This window comes from Dipodomys spectabilis, unplaced genomic scaffold (assembly GCF_019054845.1).
Source record: "Dipodomys spectabilis isolate Male_0828 unplaced genomic scaffold, ASM1905484v1 ptg000227l, whole genome shotgun sequence".
NCBI lineage: Eukaryota > Metazoa > Chordata > Mammalia > Rodentia > Heteromyidae > Dipodomys > Dipodomys spectabilis.
The window spans coordinates 5965804-5986558 of NW_024870904.1; the positions used below are offsets into that span (position 1 = coordinate 5965804).

Genomic DNA, 20755 nt, shown 5'->3' on the forward strand with positions numbered 1-20755 from the left:
CTGGTGTATATGTGTATTTTTCAGTACCAGACCAGAACTTGGTGCCTGATGGTTTTGCTCATTGGCTAGCACTCTACCAACTGAGCCATGCTCCAACTCCTACCTGTAATAATACAAATACAACTTGAACTAAGGTTAAGCTACAGTATATATTTGTGTGTGTGTGTATATGCTGGTATTGGGGCTTGAATGCAGAGCCTGGGCACTGTCCCTTAGCTTTTTTTTTTTTTTTTTTTTGGCATAATGCTGATGTTCTATCACTTGAGCCATAACTTCTGGGTTTTTTTTGGTCTGAGACCAGGATGTGAACTTGGTATCTGATGCTTTTGCTCACTGGCTAGCACTCTACTGAGCCATACTTCCAACCCCTCCCCGCCCCTTTCTGGCTTTTTGGTGGTTAATTAGCAATAAGAGTAGGGTAGGGTGGGAAGGTGGCTCAGTGGTAGAATGTTACATGAGGCCCTGGGTTCGATTCCTCAGCACCACATAAGCAGAAAAAGCTGTTAAGTGGTGCTGTGGCTCAAGAGATAGACTGCTAGCCTTGAGTTGAAGAGCTGAGGGACAGTGCCTAGGCCCAGAGTTCAGGCCCTACAACCTCCCCCCCCCCCCCCCCCTTCCACACACACACAGAAGGGAATTAAACTGGACTTACACCTAGTCACTGTCAGGTGGAGAATGGGAAATTAGGAATGATTAGCTCCAGAGACATACTGGGAGCTGGACTAGACATGGGGGTAACTAATTGGTGAAGTGGTGGTTTTTTGTTTTTTTTTTTGTCCTTGTCCTGGGGCTTGACAAATTCAGAGCCTCAAACTTTTGTGCTCAAGGCTATCATTTGAGCCACAGCTACACTTCAAGCTTTTTGGTTAATTGGAGACGAGTCTCACGATTTTTCTGCTCAAGCTGTCTTTGAATGTGATCTTCAAATCCCAGTATCTGGCGGATTGGTTAATGAAATGGTAGTTTTATTTCTTTGGATATGGTTCAAGGATAACTTCCTTTTTGTTCAGAAACCCCAAATGAACTCCTTTGGTACTCTGGTTCTTTGTTTCTGATAATTAGGGAGTTGAAACAGCTCAAGTTAATTATACAGTAGTGCAAAAAAGCAATTATGAGGAAAGTAAGCTGTTGTTTTTGTTATTCTGTGATTGGGTATTTGCTGCGGTTTTTAAGTAGCTCTTGGTTTTATCTCAGCATGAGCTAAGATGCACATAAGACTAATCTGCTGATAAACAGGTTTAATAAATTATAAAGAACTACTGGGCTGGGAATGTGGCTAAATGGTAGAATGCTTGCCTAGCATGCATGAAGCCCTGGGTTCGATTTCTCAGTACCATATAAACGGAAAAAGCTGTAAGTGGTGCTGTGGTTCAGGTGGTAAAGCACTAGCCTTGAACAAAAGAAGTTCAGGGACAGTGCCCAGGCCCTGAGTTCAAGCTCTAGGACTGGCAAAAAAAAAAAGTACTGAATTTGTCACTTAATTTCTTCCTTTCTAATGATACTTGTTAAACTTAGTGTTGGGCTTGCTAGGCTGGCTTTATCACTTAGGCCACACCTCTAGCCCTTTTTTGCTTCATTTTTCTAGATATAGTCTTAAGTTTTGGGTTAGGGCTGGCCTTGAACTATGATCCTCCTAACTCTGCTTCCAGAGTAGCTAGGATTTCAGATCTAGACCACCATACTGTTGTCCTATACCACTTGAGCCACTTGCAGCAATACTTCTTGTGGTTGAATGGGAGATGTTCTATCTGGGCTGGTCTTGAGCCACAATCCTCCAGATCTCAGCCTCTTGAGTAGCTAGAATGAGCCACTGGCACCCAGCCCCCAACATTTTTTTTGTCGGTAGTGGGCCTTGAACTCTGGGCCTGAGCGCTGATCCTTAGCTCTTCAGTTCAAGGCTAGTGCTCTACCACTTGAAGCTACAGCTCCACTTCCGGTTTTCTGGTGGTTTATTGGAGATAAAAAGTTTCATGGACTTTCCTGTGGGGGCTGGCTTTGAACCATGATCCTCAGATCTCAGCCTCCTGAGTAGCTAGGATTACAGGTGTGAGCCACCAGCACCTGGCTAGCCCCCAACATTTTTTAAAGACAGTCTTACCCTCTATTACAGGCCTTCTGAGAGTTAGAATAATAGGTGTGGCCTGCCATGCCCACCCAGCGCAACACTGTTCTTTATTCAAAATGAAAAGGTTTCACCCCCGCATTTTTTTTTTTTGGGGGGGCCTGGGCGCTGTCCCTCAGCTCTTCAGTTCAAGGCTAGCGCTCTACCACTTGAGCCACAGCGCCACTTCCGGCTTTTTTCTTTTTGCTTATGTGGTTCTGAGGAATCGAACCCAGGGCCTCTGGCTTGCAAGGCAAGCGCTCTACCACTGAGCCACATTCCAGCCCCAACTTCTGGCTTTTTCTGCTTATGTGGTGCTGAGGAATCGAACCCAGGGCCTCACGCATGCAAGGCGAGCATTCTACTACTGAGCCACCTTCCCAGCCTCCTTCCAGCCCATTCCTTAAGTTTCATTTTAGTAGGTTACATTGCTCTCCAGTTTTCAATTTAACCACATCTCCATTTGTATTTTTGCATCTTTGCCATCAGGAAGATTCTCTAAACTGGATGTGGTGGCCCATTCTTATAATCCTAGCTACTTGATAATCTTCTTCCTAAAGTTCACCTAACTGTAGATTTAGTATTTTACAAGATTTCATTTTTTTGGGGTCCGCATTTTTAAAATTCAAAAGTTAGACATACAGATGTCTTTGAAAATTGTTTCTCAAGATTTGTTTTTCCTGGGGGAGTTTCTGTTAATGAGTTTCAATGTTGCTGCCAACAATAGCCCCAAACCTTAGGATGTAAATGAAGAACAGATGTTCAAGAAAAGCTTTCATAATAAACTCAAAATCCTTCTGAAGATGGCTCACACTTGTGATCCTAAGCTGTTTAGGAGGCTGAGGATCATGATCTGAAGCCATCCTGGGCAGGAAAGACCAAACAATTCATATCTTTAATTAACCATGAAAACATGAAGTGGGGCTGTTGCTCCAGTGGTAGAGCACCAATCGAGTAGAAAAGCTAATCGGGACTCACTTGCCCACGCCTGTAATCCTAGCTACTCAGGAGGCTGTAAATCTGAGAAAAACAGCTTTAAGTCAACACAGGCAAAAAAGACCATGAACTCATCTCCAATAAACTACCAAAAAAGCTTTAGCAAAAAAAACTACCGAAAAACCTTGAGCAAAAAGAAACTCAGTAGCACCGAGGCCCTGAGTCCAAGTGCCAGTAGTGGCACAAAAAACCCATTGGGTTGGAGGCATGGCTCAGCTGGTAGAGCACCAGCCAAAGTGAAAGCATTTTTACCGAGTTTGAGTCCTGGTCTTGAATGGAAGAAAAAGAAAACACAAAAGGAAACAGTTATTGAGGAGTGCTGCTTTTCATCCTTATCTGAGGCTGGTTTTCTTGTCCTAGAGAATACAGGGTTCATACTGAACCAGTATTTAGGACTCCATTATGTTGTAGGGGGAGCCCGATGATATAAATGTCACCATGTAAATATACATTTTTCCAGAAAGACCATCCTGTGGCTTTAGTCTTAATTCTTTCAAAGATTAAGAACCACTGAAAACTAATTTCTTCTCAAGTTATCTGAGCACTATCAATCATTTCTCCTAATACAGAAGGGAATAACCCCATCTGAGTTAGTAGTTCTTATAAAGTAAGTTAAGTGATGTATCTAAATAAACAATTTTGGATTGGAGGCATAACTCAAGTGGTAGAGTGTGAGCAAGAAAGTTCAGTGAGAATATGATGCCCTAAGTTCAAACCCTAGTACTGGCATAATATATGGAGGAGCAGAGGGGAAGCTGGGCCCTGGTGGCTCTTGCTTACAATCCTAGCTACTCAGGAGGCTGAGATTTAAGAATTGAGCTTCAAAGCCAGTCCACTCAGGAAAGTCCACGAGGCTATCTCCAATTAATCAGCAAGTGCCATTAATCATGGCACAAATGGTAGAACACTAATCTTGAGTGAAAAAGCTCAGGGACAGAACCCAGGTACTGAGTTCAAGTCCCAGTATCAGAAAAAGAAAAAAAAAAAAAAAAAAGGAAAGAAAAAGGCTGTTCCTTAAAACAATGGAACCAAATTTTCATCCTCAAGTTTAGCTGGAGGTTAAGAGTCCAGGGGATGGACAAGGCCTAGCTCCCATTCAAACTCTCGAGAGTGTAGGTGGAAAATTCCAGGCTACCAAAAACAATTAAGAGCCTTTCCCCACCCCCCAACAAGAAGGAAATGTTTCCAATCAGTGAAGTATTTATAAAGGTAGCTTGTGTTTAAGGACATAACACTTGAGGTGATTTACAGAAGAGAGAACTCTTTTGGGTGCAACCCGTGTAAGGCTCTGGGGAATAACCGTAATCACTCTGCATTTGTTCTGGAGAATGACTGCTGGCTTTCCATGATCTTTCCTTCACTAGAACACCACAACTGAGGCCCAAGTCAGCATCCACTGGATGCAGGGCAGACACGCTCGACCCTGACCAAGTATTTGTTTGGATGTCTGCAAACACATCTAGGGGACTGAGGGGGAGCTTGGCTAGGGGTAACTGCAAAAAGGAGGTGATGGTTCTGTGGAACAGTTTCCTCTAGGTCCTTTCAAGTTCACACGCAGAGGTCTGGCAGTGTCTCCTGTATGTTTTTGTGGTGCCATACTTCCGAAGGAGCTCCTGGGCCTGTTGTTGCATTTCTTGCGTCACACAGCCAGGACACTGGGACTTGATGCACAGCAGGACGAGGCAGCACTCCAGCACATCGGGGAAGGGCCAGGTCTAAAAGATGGGATGAGGAGAAATAAGAAGCATTTGCTGAAGGGTCCAGAAGGGCAGTGTGTGCACTGCTGCTCCAACCCCTGAAGCTCATGAGACAATGGTAGTGGTCCTAAGGAAAGAATTCTTAAAAGCATGTCCTTCCTAATGGAGAGAATCATTTTCTAGGGCCCTGCTGAAATCAACCCAAAAAACGCTGCAACTCTACTAGGGCCACGGCCAGATGTACCCATCTGTAAGCTGCTAAATGTTACTTATTTTCCAATCGTAAGATTTGTTTGGTCTCTCTGAAGACTGAGGTATATAACACTACTTGTTGAACTAGTAATTAGACTTTCACAAAACAGTTTAGTGAACCAATGGTAACTGGATTCTAAATTGAAAAAGAAAAAAAAAATGGAGATGGTGAAATTTTGAACTCAGAGCCTTATGTTTGCTAGGTAGCTGTTCCACTACGAGCCACACCTCGAATCTTCTTTAACACTTTTTTTTTTTCTTTCCAAAATAGGGTCTAACTTTTACCCCAGGGCAGCCTGGACTTTTGAAAACTATGCTTCCGGTGTAGCTGGAATGAGTCATACATCCATTTGCCCAGCTAGTTATTAGTTAGCATGGGAGTCTTGTGAACATTTTGCTTGGGCTGGCCTCAAACCGTGATTCTCCAGATCTCAGCTTCCTGAAAAGATAGGTATAGAGATCCTAGCTATAGTGGCTCATGCCACGGTGATTGGTTCAGATTCTAAAATTTTAAGCACCTACAAATCACGTTGATTAAAAAAACCAGAATAGATACCAAAATGAATTCCAGGAAATGGGAACGTATTTTGTGCGTATGTGTGTGTAAGCAGCAAGACAGGACAGAAAGGGTGAACAAATACAATCATGGTATGCAATATACACTATGTGGAAAACATAACTTGTGGGCAAGGACAGAAGGGGGAAATGGGAAAAGTGAAGGAAAGGGTGACATTGGTTCAAGAGGCATTATACTTATCATCTGACTTATGAACTCTTGTGTACAACTCCTTAATAATAATAATGATACAATTATATTTTTAAAAACCTGAATGAAAAAAGATAATCTTGCTGGGAGCTGGTGGCTCACGCCTGTAATCCTACTCAGGAGGCTGAGATCTGAGGATCACGGTTCAAAGCCAACCCAGGCAGGAAAGTCCGTGAGACTCTTATCTCCAATAAACCACCAGAAAACTAAAAGTGGCGCTATGGTTCAAGTGGCAGAGAGCTAGCCTTGAGCTGAAGAGCTGAGGGACAGCGCCCAGTCCCAGAGTTCAGGCCCCAGGACCAACCAAAACAAACAAACAGAAAAAGATGATCTTTATGAGTTTGATAGTAAAGTAATAACATGGAAAGTACTGTTTTACCAAATAAATCTTACCTTCATACTCTCAGGAAATTTAGCTATTCGCTCATTTGCCTCTGTGAGCCTTTTGGTTAATTCAGGCAGAGAAACTGGCTCATTTGTTTCTTCTTTACTAAGTAATAATAAGAAAGTACAAGTCACATATCTTGCCTTGGGTAACTTTCCTCATATCCCAATAGCTTTGCTTGTGGCAAAATACACATTAAATTCATTACCATAACCCCCCCACCCTCCCAGAGCTGAGGACCAAACTCAGGGCCTTGCACTTGCCAGGCAAGTGTTCTTCCACTGAGCAAAATCCCCAACCTCTTTTGTTTCCTCCTCCAAATATTTCTTTATTAAGTGACTACGTAAATTTCACAACACTGTGGCACAGTTATACTTAGCTAAAGTCACAAACACATTTTAACCTTCACGATGATAATCATCGTTATCATAATCTACAAAGCTTATGAACTCTACAAACTTTAACAATAAAACTATTTCTTCCAAATTGGGTGATAAGTGTATTTCTTTCCTTTTGCTTAGTATCATCTATTCCCTCTCTCATTCCCTCCCTCCAACTCCCTCTTAATGACTTTAAATGATTGATTTCAGAGGTATTAGATACTTGCATAATACATAATCACCATTCCTACTCATATTTAGAACTTTTTACCTTGCGAACCTGAAATTCTATACCCACTAACAGTGATGAACAGATAGCTAGACCCTACCTAAAAATTGTAACAGCACCAATACTAACACCTTCACTAGTGACAATATAAAGCTACTGTCTCCCTTCTGTCTACTGGCAACCCACATTTCTTATTGTGTCAGTGGAATCACACTGGATTTTTTTGGTGACAGACTTTTTCACTTAAACATCCTCAAGACTCATCTATGTGTAACATGTCAGAAGTCCTTTCTTCGTAAGATTAACTAGTTCAAGATGGGTGCCAAAGGCTCATGCCTATAATCCTAGCTACTCAGGAGGCTGACATGTGAGGATTGTGGTTTGAAGCCAACATAGGCAGGAAGTCCATGAGATACTTATTTCCAATTAACCACCAAAAAAAAAGCCAGAAATGAGGTTGTGGCCTAAGTGGTAGATCACTAGTGATGAGCACAAAAGCTTAGGGACAGTGCCCAGGTCAGGTCCTTGAAGGCCCCGCGCCCACTCCCCCCCCCCCCCCCAAAAAAGACTGAATAGTTCATTGTATGGACATCCCACATTTGTTTAGCCAGTGAATACTTAGGTGCTTCCCTGCTTTAGCTATTGTCACTAGTGAAGGTGTTAATATTGTTGCTGTTTCAATTTTTTGTTTTGGGTCCGGTCATGGGGCCTGAACTCTGGGCCTGGGCGCTGTCCCTCAGCTCTTCAGCTCAAGGCTAGTGCTCTACCACTTGAGCCACAGCACCACTTCCGGCTTTTTTCTTTTTGCTTATGTGGTGCCGAGGAATCGAACCCAGGGCCTCAGGCATGCAAGGCAAGCGCTCTACCACTGAGCCACCTTCCCAGCCCATGCTGTTACAATTTTTAGATAGGGTCTAGCTATGTATCCCAGATGGCCTTGAACTAGTGATCTACCTGCGTCTCTCTCCCAAGTGCAGCATCCCTGCAATGTTTGTCAAACTGTTAAATCTGTGTGTGTGTGTGTGTGTGTGTGTGTGTGTGTGTGCTGGAACTCAGGTTCTGGGCTCTGTCCCTGAGAATTTTTGCTCAAGGCTAACGCTCTACAACTTGGGCCACAGCTCCATTTCTGCCTTTCTGCAAGTTAATTGCAGATAGGAGTCTCACAGATTTTTCTGCCCTTTCTGGCTTCAAACCTCCATTCTCAAAATTTCTCAGCCTCCCGAATAGCTAGGGTTACAGGTATGAGCCAATGGTGTCTGGTGGGATTGCTGGATCTTATGGTAATTCTATTCTTTCAATTTTTGGTGCTGGTCCTGGGGCTTGAACTCAGGGCCTGGGAGCTGTCCTTGAGATTCTTTTTTTTTTTTGCCAGTCGTGGAGCCTGAACTCTGTGCCTGGGGCACTGTCCCTCAGCTCTTCAGCTCAAGGCTAGTGCTCTACCACTTGAGCCACAGCGCCACTTCTGGCTTTTTCTGCTTATGTAGTGCAGAGGAATCGAACCCAGGGCCTCATGCATTCAAGGCAAGCACTCTACCACTGAGCCACATTCCCAGACCTATCCTTGAGATTCTTTTCCTCCAGGCTAGCACTCTACCATTTGAGCCACAGTGGCACTTAAGTTTTTTTTTTTCTGAATTTATTGGAAATTAGTCTCATGGACTTTCCTACCTGGGCTGGTTGAACATTAATCCTCAGATCTCAACCCCCTCAGCGGCTAGGATTACAGGCATAAGCCACCAATGCCTGGTGGTAATTCTATTTTTTATTTTTATTCTTGCCAGTCCTGGGGCTTGAACTCAGAGCCTGGGCACTGTTGCTGAGCTGCTTTTTGCTCAAGGCTAGCACTCTATCACTTGAACCACAGTACCACTTTTGGCCTTTTCTGTTTATGTAGTACTGAGGAATCAAACCCAAGGCTTCATGCATGCTAGGCAAGCACTCTACCACTAAGCCACATTCCCAGTCCTCTATTTTTTAATTTGAGAAACTTCCATACTGTTTTTCACAGTAGAAGTGCCACCTTGCATTCCCAAGTACAAAAGTTCCAATTTGTCTACATCATCATCAACACTGGCTATTTTTTTCTTTCTTCTTTTTGAACAAAGGGTGTAGGTGCTGTCTCTGAACTTTTGTGCTCAAGGCTGGCATTCTACTACTTGAGCCATAGCTCCACTTTTGGGTTTTTAGTGGTTAACTGAAGATAGGCATCTCAGGGACTTTCCTGCTTGGGCTGGCTTCAAACCTCAACCCTTAGATCTTAGTTTCCTGAGTAGCTAGGATTATATGTATGATCCACTGACACCTGACTGTTTAGTATTTTCTAGGTGGTTTATATGGGGCACATAATCAAAAAGGCCAGCAACAAGCAGTAGTTGTCAATCACTGCAAATCTCCAAGCAAATTGCCCTGAAATGATACAAATCCAGTGATAGGTGATTGGTTGCTCTTCACCTGGTTTTCATAAAGTGACAGTATTCCACTTTTGTCATTTAAATGTATAGTTTTACTTGTTTTTTTGTTTTTAATTGTTGTTGGTTTTTGTCAGGTGGGGGGGAGGGTTTGAACTCTGGGCCCAGGCATTGCCCCTGAGCATTTGAGCTCAAGGCAAGCACTATACCACTTAAGCCACAGTGTCACTTCCAGTTTCCTGGTGGTTAATTGGAGATAAGCGTCTCATGGACTTTCCTGCTTGGGCTGGCTTTGAACCTCGATCCTCAGATCTCAGTCTCGTGAATAGCTAAGGATTATAGGTGTGAGCCACCAATGCCCCGCTCTTTTGTGTTCTGAAAAAACAGTCCAAGCTGGGCACTGGTAGCTTATAACTGTAATCCTAGTTTCAAGAGGCTGAGATCTGAGAATTAGGGTTTGAAGCCAGCCTGGGCAGGAAAGTCCATGAGACTCTTATCTCCAATTAACCACCAGAAACCGGAAGTGGCACTCTGCACAAGTGGTAGAATGCTCATATTGAGCTGAAGAGCTCAGGGACAACACTCGGGCCCAGAGTTCAAGCCCCATGACTGGCAAAATAACCACAACAAGAAAATAGTCCAAGCCAGGGGGCTGGAAAGGTGCCTCAGTGCCTTGCAATGCATGAGGCCCTGGGTTCGATTCCCCAGCACTACATAAGCAAAAAGAAAAAAGCCGGAAGTGGCGCTGTGGCTCAAGTGGTAGAGCGCTAGCCTTGAGCTGAAGAGCTGAGGGACAGCGCTCAGGCCCAGAGTTCAGGCCCCACAACCGGACCCCCCCCCCCCCAAAAAAAAAAAAAAAAAAAAAAAGAAAATAGTCCAAGCCAGGTGCCTAGCTGTAATCCTAGCTACTCCGGAGACTGAGATCTGAGGATTGCACTTCGAAGTCAGCCCAGGCAAGAAAGTCCATGAGACTCTTACCTCCAATAAACTACCCCAAAAAAGCGAGAAGTGGTGCATGGTTCAAGTGGTAGAGTACTAGCCTTGAGCAAAAGCAGCTCAGGGACAGTGCCCAGGCCCAGAGTTCAAGTCCTAGGACTGGAGAAAGAAAGAAAAAAGTCAAGAATGAAAAAACAAAATTTCTCTTAACGATGTAATAATGCAACTCTCTATTTTACATGGTTTTTGGGGAGGGGAATCTACTTAGGGCACAAGAGAAGGGTACCACTGTGCCATCAACAGAATGTCATTTTGTTTCATTTTCAAAGACAGCAAAATGCTACTTATTTTGTTGCCAGTATTGTGATTGAAGTCAGGGCTTCACTCTGGCTTGGCTTTTTCTACTCAAGGCTGGCATTCTACCATTTGAGCCACACCTTCATACAAAATGCCATTTATTGATAAGGAAACTAAAGCCGGGCATAAGAAGAGACTTGCTAAGGTCATTCAGAAGGGCCCAGGTTAGAACTCATATCTAACTCAAGTCTGTGCCTTTATTCTTTTTTTTGCTGGTAATGGGGCCTGAATTCTGGGCCTGGGCGCTGTCCCTCAGCTCTTCAGCTCAAGGCTAGTGCTCTACCACTTGAGTCACAGCACCACTTCTGGGTTTGTCTGCTTATGTGGTGCTGAGGACTCAAACCCAGGGCTTCATGTATGCAAGGCAAGCACTCTACCCCTGAGCCACCTTCCCAGCCCCTTCATTCTTATATTATACCTGATCAAAGTGTCATGTACTTACTTGGATCTGGTTACATGAGAATCTGGTAGGGTGCATTTCATCTCATTTGTACTTGCCTTGATACTTACCACTGGCTCTGAGCACTGGGCACCTGCTGCTCTGTTTCCTGTTCAAGTTCATTCTTATCAGGGCTGCTGGTTGTGGATTTACAGAGCTGACTCTTCTGGTGTTGGCGGATCATTTCTGCTAATGTCTCTTGGACACCAGCAACTGTTCTCTGGGAGTCCTGGAGAATGGCGTGCTTTTCTGAAAGGAGCTCCTTACAAGCCCTCAGCACGCGCTGACTTCTCTCTGTGAGTCTCAAGTCTGATTGGGGAGGCCAATGTGGCTCTTGCGGAGAACCAGCTCTTGAGCCAGTCTCTTCAGTACTAGGACTGTCTGGTTGCTGGCTCTCCTTAACCAACGGTGTCCTCTTGTGGCCAGCTATTGCCCACACACTGGACTCAGACCTGGACAGAGACCACCAGATTTCATATAGTTGCCCATATATATAAAAGGCCTCTAAACTTTTAAAAGCTGGTGTGGCAGGAGATTGATCATCACCCAGTTTGTCTCTTAGGTGGTCACAGCCTAGAAGAAAAGGATTTTGAGTTATGTATTTATCTGCCAGAAACATAGCTTCCAGCCCTGAAGTTCCGTTGCCTGACACCTAAGATGTAGACCTCATAAAGAAAGATCTGCAGCAGTGACATTCAAGGAACCATACACCTTCTGCCCACAGCCAAAGGCACGAAGCATTTCCTGGCTTTTAACAAGACCCTCATTGCCATGGGCTAAAAAAGGTTACTCAGATATTATCAGGAAAGAATCCAGTGCCCTGCGGAAGGCTTTACAGGCCATTTGGTTGAGGCAAGCTTGCACTGCTCTGGAAAATCACAATGAAAAGATTCTATTTTTTTTTTTTACTGGGCTTTAAAAAAAAATGTTTTGGTGCCTGGGGCTTGATCTCAGGGTCTGGGTAGTGTTCTTTAGCTTTTCCTACTTAAGGCTGCTCTACCACTTAAGGCACAGCATCCCTTCTAGCTTTTTGGCAGTTAACTGGAGATATGAGTTCTCCTGGAATTTTTGCCCCCGACTGGTTTCAAACTGTGATCCTCTGGTCTTAGCTTCCTGAATAGCTAGGATTAGCCATTGGCTTAACTGGCTTTCCTAATCTTAGTTGCTTGTGATAACTATTATTTACTACTTCCTTCCTTCTTAAATGGATCCTGTGGAAAGTGGGTAGGAGATAGTAAGATAGTAAGATGGGCAAAGCCAGATAGAAAGAAAATAGTAAAGTCATTTTGACTCCCTCTCAGGAGCTCAAATAGAATGTCTAGTTCCTACTAAAAAGATGCAACTTGGCCAATAATAACCCCAGAATCCAAATGCCACATTATTAATGGTGCTTAGTTGAATGTTATGGCTCAGGCAGTAATAGGAGTCAGAAGGGGATCATTTACCGTCAGGGAGAAAGGTCCAGTGGACTTCCTGCATGATGGTGAAATTCCCGGAGTCATAGCTCCGGACCACAGCCCGAAGCAGTGCTATCACTGCCTCATCCCAGGAGGCCACCTGCTGGTTCAGCACCACCAAGGTCAGATCGTGGCAAATGTGGAGCAGGAGCTGGAGAGAGGCCCAAAATGTCAATTACCCATAATCCTTATGTAGACACCAAGGAGAATACCAACACCATACTTAGTAACTGTACATAGAAGTAAGTACATGGAATCGACACCTCTTCTCTTTTTATTTTTTGGTGTTGTGACTGGGGATTGAACTCAGGGCATGACTGTATCACTTAGCTTTCTTGCTTAGTGTTTGAGCTATACCACTTGAGTCAAACATCAACTTCCAGCCTGTGGGTGGTTAACTGGAAAAAGGAGCCTCAAGGACTTTTCTGCCCATGATGGCTTTGAACCTCAGCCTGTTGAGTAACGAGGATTACAGGCCACTGGTACCCAGATCCAAATACACATTTCTAAAAGGTCCACTGGTTGCCACCACCCACCTTTGCATCCCCATCTTTTATCTGGAAACGAGACAACTCACACTATCTGGTATTAAAAGTCTAAGCATTCTGTAGAAATGCCTTGACGTTTACTCTTAACTAAGACACAAGAGGCTGAGCATAGTGGTATACTCAGGAGGTGGAGGCAGGAAAACTGTTATATCAAGTCCACCCTAAGTTACATAGCAAGTTCCAGTTTAGTCTAGGACATATACCAAGACCCCACAGGAGAAAAACAAAAACAAAACCCAAAAATAAAGGGTGAGTGATCGGAATTAAAAGCTGTAAATGAAACTGGCTGTATAGTTAAGATAAAGTCAACCCAATTTTAGGAATGTGGTTTGATGAGTTTTGACATATGTAGTTTGTTTTTAACTACCACCAAAAGCTGGGTGCTGGAAGCTCATGCCCATAATCTTAACTACTCAGGAAACCAAGATCTAAGAATCATGGTTCAAAGACATCCTGGGCAGGAAAGTTCATGAGACTCTTATCACTAATTTAAACATAAAATAAAACCCAAGTGGTAAAGTGCTAGCTCCCCTACCCCAGCCCCCATCCCCAAATTAAAATATATCCAATGAGCTTTGGTATCAACAGGGATAGTTTACAAATAATGACCACAAAAGCAAGCAACCAAAGAATCCATAAGAAGTAACACAGGAGTTGCCTTTGGCAAGCTAGGGGAGGGAAAGGGAGGTGGAAAAAGAGCACAAGAGGAACTTCAATTGTACTTTATCTTAAACAAAATCCTCACATAATGGGGTGGGATTTAGCTCAGAGGCAAAGTGCTTGCCTAGCAAGTGCAATGTTCTGGGTTGGATTCCCAGTACCAAAAAAGAAAAGACAAAAAAATACAGTACAAACGAACGAACAAAATCCTGTAGAGGATTTTTGGTGTTTAATTGGAGATAAGAGTCCCAAAGAGGGGGTTGAGATGGTGGCTCAGTGGTAGAGCGCTTGCTTTGTATACATGAGGCCCTGGGTTTGATTCCTCAGCACCACGTAAGCAAAAAGAAAAAGAGCCAGAAGTGGCACTGTGGCTCAAGTGGTAGAGTGCTAGCCTTGAGCTTGAAGAGCTGATGGACAGCGCCCAGGCCCAGAGCTCAGGCCCCACGACTGGCCCCCTGCTCCCCCAAAAAAGAGTCCCAAAGACTTTTTTGCACGACCGGGCCCCCCCCAAAAAAAAGAGTCCCAAAGACTTTTTTGCCCTGGCTGGCTTCAAAGCTTTATCCTTACAGCTCAGCCTCCTGAGTAGCTAGGATTACAAGCTTGAGCTATCAGAGCCTGGCTTATTTTTGTGTACTTTTTAAACCCTCGAAAAAGGGAAATATTTATATAAGACTAGCGTTTTTTTGTTTCTGTTTTACTTAGTCTGAAGGGATCTTTCTGGGTATCTGAGACTGCTTTGATTAATTGATTGCTGGTTTTGGAGCTTGGACTCAGGGTCTGAACACAGCCATAGCTCAACTTCCAGTTAAATGAAGATGGGAATTTCACAATCTTTCCTGCCTAGACTGGCTTTGCTCAGATCCCAAGCTCCTGAATATCAAGAATTACAGGTGTAAGCAACCAGCACCTGACTCTGAAACGCTTTTAGTCTTCTGAAATGCAACTGTATTTTGGTTCTCTATTATACTGATGTGGACTGTGGAAGTCTTACTTCTGAATGATTAAAGTCAAAAGCTAGTACAGAGAGCTACCTGCTTGGAGGGTGTGTTATTTGTAGCAGATGGGTACTTCACATCTTGCAGCTTCTTCAAGGCTGTATGGTATTTCCCTGGGGTGTCAAGGCTGAAGACGCTTTTCCACACTGTAGTTACTCTCTGCACAAAGGGTCCTTCTGTACTTGCTGCCCAACTGTGGTAAGAGGAGGAGGAGGAGGAGGTTCTGCCTTCTGGAAGCTGCTTTTCCTCCAGATGTTTGCACAGTAGCTCAAGGAGACAAAATACCAGTCTCTGACCCTGGGACCCAGCAATAAAAGAGGTGGTGTTACACAGGGACAGCATTTAAGATTACCTGCAGAATCTCACTTTTGGGCATTTACCCAAACAATCACAAACAAGACCATACTAAAGCTACCAGCACAACTATGTTTATTGCAGCATTATTTACCATAGCTAAGATATGAAACCAATCCAGATGCCGCTCAGTAGATGAATGGATCAAGAAAATGTGATAGATGCACAACAGAATTGCATGCCTCCATCAGAAAGAATGACATTGCCCCATTTGTTAGGAAATAGAAAGACTTGGAAAAAACTATATTAAGTAAGCCAGACTCAAAGAAACATAGATCCCATGGTTTCTCTTATTTGCAATAACTAATATATGTCTAGGACAAGCAGAAAAGGTCAAAAGATATGTACATATGACCATATAAGATGATGCTAAGAGAAATGAACTCCAAGATAGGGACACAAGTGGTTTTATCTTTCTTGCTGCTGTTTTTAATGTATTTATAATGTACTATGTGATTTTTTTGTTTCTCTTGTATGTTCTTACCCCATGGGATAATCCGTTTTCACTGTATTTGATTCCAGTGCCCTGCCTCTGGTATATACGTTTTTCCAGTTTGGGGAGGGGAAGGGAAATAACAAAAAGCTGAAATAAGGATACAGGCTGACCCACTGGAACAATGAGATGTACAAGACACTATGTTGAAAACGAACTTTACAACTTCTGGGGATGGGGGGAAGAGGGAAGAGTTGGGGAGGTGGAGAGAGAAGGGACAATAGGGGAAAAACAAAGGAGGAGGTAACAATGCTCAATAGGAAATGTACTCATTACCTTACTCATGTAACTGTAACCCCTCTGTACAGTAACTTTTTTTTAACCTTACATTTTTACTTTATTTTTTTTTTTTACATTTTTTATCATTATACCTTTAAGTAGTTGTACAAAAAAACTCCCATTCTACAAAACAGTATACGAGTACAATACTGTGTAGTATCTTTATAATAAAAACTATATACCAAAAAAAATTACCCGCAGAGCTTTCCCAAGTTTCTCAAAAGAATCTATTTTCAATCTGCAACACCTGAGCCCTGTCAAAATGAGCTTCCTGTACGATTTGAGTCATGTGTGAGAGGAATATGAGAATCTGACAGGCATTTTCCAGATGCCATTTTAGGGATGTCTCCTCTTGGGCCTTGGAGGCCCCCACGTTAATGACACAGATATACCCATCTCTACAGTGGTGGCTCACACCTGTAATACTAGCTGCTTAGGAAGCTGAGATCTGAGGATTGCAGTTCAAAGCTAGCCCATGCAGAAAAGTCCCTATGACGGGGCTGGGAAGGTGGCTCAGTGGTAGAGTGCTTTGCCTTGCATGCCTGAGGCCCTGGATTCGATTCCTCAGTACTGCAAAAGCAAAAAGAAAAAAGCCGGAAGTGGCGCTGTGGCTCAAGTGGTAGAGCGCTAGCCTTGAGCTGAAGAGCTGAGGGACAGCACCCAGGCCCAGAGTTCAGGCCCCACGACTGGACCCAAAAATAAATAAATAAATAAATAAATAAGGAATAGATTATTATTAGCAGCTCTGGGGATCAAATGAAAGCTTTGTATACTCAATAGGCAAGTGCTCTATCACTGAGTTACATCCTCAGCCCAAATACTTGTTTTTAGCCAAATGGGAACAAACAAAGGTTTAAGAAATAAGACATTCTATTTCCTCATATTTTTTTTTTTTTAAATAAGCTTACATCTGAAGAGGGGTGCTATAGGCAGACCACCATTTCTGCTAAAGGCCAATCACTCATTCACTTCATGGATGACATCAGTGCACAAGCATTAGATTTCATCCCTGAGACTGGACTGACTGAAGGTTGTTTCAGACTTATAGCCATTAGAAAGTACTATGAATAGCCAGGTTCTAGTGGCTCACACCTGTAATCCTAGCTACTGAGGAGGCTGAGATCTGAGGATTGCGGTTTGATGCCAACCTGAGTAGAAAAGTTGGGGAGACTCTTATCTCCAATAAACTACTCAGAAAAGAGGTGGTGCTATAGCTCAAATGGTAGAGCAATAGCCTTAAGCACAAATAGGCTCAGGGACAGTGTCCAGGACTTGAGTTCAAGCTCCAGAACTGAGGGGGGAAAAATTACTATGAATGACTACATTCCCTCTTACTCTGAATATGGCAACAAACCCCATAGTACTTACGTGAGAAATCATGGCCAGGGTTTGCTGGACAATTCTAAAGATACTTGTCAAATTGGTTAGTTTGTGCAAGTGGAGTTCTTCACTTGGGTTTGACTAGAAGAGGATTTGGATAATTTCTTTTCTTTTTTACCCTTTTTTTTTTTTTCTGGCCCTGGTGCTGTCCCAAAGTCTTTTTCTTTTTTTTTATTTTGGGTCTGGTCGTGGGGCTGAACTCTGGGCCTGGGTGCTGTCCCTCAGCTCTTCAGCTCAAGGCTAGCGCTCTACCACTTGAGCCACAGCGCCACTTCCGGCTTTTTTCTTTTTGTTTATGTGGTGCTGAGGAATCGAACCCAGGGCCTCATGCATGCAAGGCAAGCGATCAACCACTGTGCCACCTTCCCAGCCCCCCAAAGTCTTTTTGCTTAAGACTAGGCTCTATTACTTGAGCCACAGCTCCACTTCCAGCATTTTTTGTTGGATAATTGGAGAGAAGAGTCCTGCCCAGGCTGGCTTTGAACTGTGATTCTCAGAACCTAGCCTCCTGAGTAGCTAGGCTTATAGGTGTGAGCCACTGGACCCTTCCTATTTTATTGTCAGCCATGGGCTTGAATCAGGGCCCTAGGTGCTGTCTCTGAGCTTTTTTGCTGAAGATTACACTCTACTAGTGAACTGCAGCAGCGCCACTTCCAACCCTTCTCCCGCCCACTTTTTTTTTTTTTGGTTGGTCATGGGGTTTGAACTCTGGGCCTGCCCAGAGCTCTTCAGTTCAAGGCAAGCTCTCTACCACTTAAGCCACACCGCCACTTCCGGTTTTCTGATGGTTATTTGGAGATGAGTCTCACGGACTTTCCGGCCCAAGCTGGCTTTGAAGGGCAATCCTCATATCTCAGTCTTCTGAGTAGCTAGGATTACAGGCATGAGCCACTGGGCGCCTGGTCCAACCCTTCCTTTTTAAATACCAAGAATGGAATTCCAGACTGACCTGTAGACTTTCATGCAGCTGCAAGGCTTCCTGGGCTCCCACCCAGTTCTTGGCCAGCAGCAATTCTTGGGCACATCTGAGAGCTAGCGAAGCGGAGAGCTCATTTTCTCCAACAATCACAGCCAGCTCTGCAGCCGTTCTAAGTGATGCAGCATCCCCCTTCTTGGCCAAAACTTTGGCTGCATCATAAGTAGAAGTGGCACCTAAATAGCTGCAATATGAATAAAAACACAGAAACTCATAAACATCTAATACTGCTCCCCAGAAGGCAGAATTGCTTCTTTCTGTCCACTTTGCTGCATGTACAGTCCTATAGTCTTAGGTGTCACTATGTCAGGTTATTCCTAAGAAGGCTGAGGCCAAGACAGCTCAGCACAGTGTAAAAGACAATCTGAATAATTCCTCCTAGTCTCCTTAATGGTATTAAGTCAACACTAGAAAAAAAGCAACATTTCTTAGTCTGCTACTCAAGTTTGTTGATTTGTTATGGTCGACAGAAATACTGAAAGGGGCTGGGAAGGTGGCTCAGTGGTAGAGTGCTTGCCTTTCATGCATGAGGCCCTGGGTTCGATTCCTCAGCACCACATAAGCAGAAAAAAGCCAGATGTGGTATTATGGCTCAAGTGGTAGAACGTTAGCCTTAATCTGAAGAGCTGAGGGACAGCGCCCAGGCCCAGAGTTCAGGCCCCACGACTGCCCTCCCACCAAAAAACAAAAACAAAAACTGAGAGGATAGGACTTTAAGAGGCAACTTAAAAAGATGCTTTCACTGACCCTGTGAGTGAACTATAAGTCCCCCAATTTTGTATCTGTGCCCGGTGACCTGAGCTATTCTCTGTGGCAGTCACTTTATATCTTCTGGAAAAAGAAGATTCACTGGTAAGTGTCATGTGGAAGGAAAACTACCCCTCAAAAGGTAATGTCTTCTTATCATCTTAAAAGAAAACAGCCCAAACTCAGGAGACCACCTTGTTCCTGTTCTATTCCAGTAATAAAGAGACAACTTGTCTGGAACTTCTCTAGTAGTCAACCAGGCCTCCCTCATGTATTACCTGGGATTATTTTAACTATGCATACTTTTTCAATCTCTGCTACCAACTCTCCCTATTTAGCCTGAAGCCAATCTCTGCACCCCTGCAGATGACTGAAGATATAATGGAGTATCTTTCCATGGCTGCCATGTAATAAACCTCCTTTCTCTGTCCTTCATGTGTGTCGTTCTTTGGCATATGGGGGTAAATGGTCAGACTAACTGAAGAGTCCTAGATTCTGGGCCTGGAGTCTAAAAACTTGGTTTCAGAAACTTGGGCTTATTATCTGCCTTTAAATATTTTTGTGATATTTCAGTGGAAATATGTTGTGCATACTGAGTGCATGGGTGGAAATATCACAGTAAAGCCTACTTAAAATTACAAAAAAAATTTTTTTTTTGGTTGGTTATAGGGCTTGAGCTCTGGGCCTGAGTGCTGTTCCTCAGCTCTTCAGTTCAAGGCGAGCGCTCTACTGCTTGAGCTATAGAGCCACTCCGGTTTTTTAGTAGTTTATTGGAGGTAAGAGTCTCATGGACTTTCTTGCCCGGGCTGGCTTTGAACTGTGATCCTCAGATCTCAGCCTCCTGAGTAGCTAGGATTACAGGTGTGAGCCACCAGTGCCACCAGCTTACAAACGTTTCTTAACTCAAAATAAAATAAGATTATCTAGCTGTTTATCTCCATTTCTCACTACAGTAGGTTAACTCTTGTCCTGCTCTATTATCAAGAGCATCTGAGTTCCCCTCAGGCTTACCATTTGGCTGCTATGGCATAATGGCCATCTCTTTCCAGGATGGTTCCCCAGCTGAGGTACAGGTCTTTTAAGACTGGGTCCTCGGGCCTCAGCCGGGCCTTGGCAACTGCAATAGCTTCTCTAAAGGCAAGAAAGAACAAGTTACTTCAGCATTTCCCCCCCCGAGTCAGTACTGGGGCTTACAAATAAGGCTTATGATCTCCATCAGCTTTTCTTGGTTCTTTACCATGTGAGCCACGCCCTACTTCTGGCTTTTTGCTAGGGCTAGTGAAAAGTCTCTCAGTCTCTCACATTTGTCTGCCTGGGCTGGCTTTGAACCTCAATCCTCAAATCTTAGTCTCTTGAGTAGCTAGGATTATAGGCCTAAGCCACTGCCTAGCAACTTCAGGGCTAGGAGAACAAATGCCTTTTGTTCTCATTTCCTAAAAAAAAAAAAAAAATTCCCATCACATGGAGCAGGTTAAAAAAGTGCTCTGTTCAATGGATTACCAGATCAACAGTTTTGTTTTGTTTTTTGCCAGTCCTGGGGCTCCTGGGGCTTGAACTCAGGGTCTGGGCACTGTCCTTGAGCTGCTTTTGCTCAAGGCTATCACTCTACTTCTTGAGTCACAGCATCAACTTCTGGCTTTTTCTGCTTATGTGATACTGAGGAATTGAACTCAGGGCTTCATGCATGCTAGGCAAGCACTCTACCACTAAGCCACCTTCCCAGCCCAGATCAACAGGTGTTTTTTTTTTTTTTTTTTTTTTTGGTTGGTCGTGGGGCTTGAACTCTGGGCTTGGGCAGTATCCCTGTGCTCTTCAGCTCAAGGCGAGCACTCTACCATTTGAGCCACAGTACCACTTCCGGTTTTGGTATTGGAGATGAGTCTCATGGACTTTCCTGCATGGGCTGGCTTTGAATCATGA

The 20755-nt window shown here is 43.8% G+C and overlaps 1 protein-coding gene across 2 annotated transcripts in view; it reads right to left on the minus strand.

The window, feature by feature from the left end:
- Nucleotides 1–4099: 4099 nt before the first annotated feature.
- The window catches only part of Gemin5 (gem nuclear organelle associated protein 5), a 60487-nt gene continuing 43831 nt past the window's right edge, over nucleotides 4100–20755 (minus strand). For both annotated transcript variants that reach the window (XM_042697635.1, XM_042697634.1), the window contains exons 22-28: nucleotides 19847–19966; nucleotides 18062–18272; nucleotides 14643–14903; nucleotides 12392–12554; nucleotides 11018–11519; nucleotides 6206–6302; nucleotides 4100–4812 (exon numbers count right to left, since the gene is read on the minus strand). In XM_042697635.1, the coding sequence (XP_042553569.1) occupies nucleotides 4630–4812; nucleotides 6206–6302; nucleotides 11018–11519; nucleotides 12392–12554; nucleotides 14643–14903; nucleotides 18062–18272; nucleotides 19847–19966 (1537 nt within the window). In that variant the 3' untranslated portion in view covers nucleotides 4100–4629. The remainder of the gene's footprint in view (nucleotides 4813–6205; nucleotides 6303–11017; nucleotides 11520–12391; nucleotides 12555–14642; nucleotides 14904–18061; nucleotides 18273–19846; nucleotides 19967–20755) is intronic.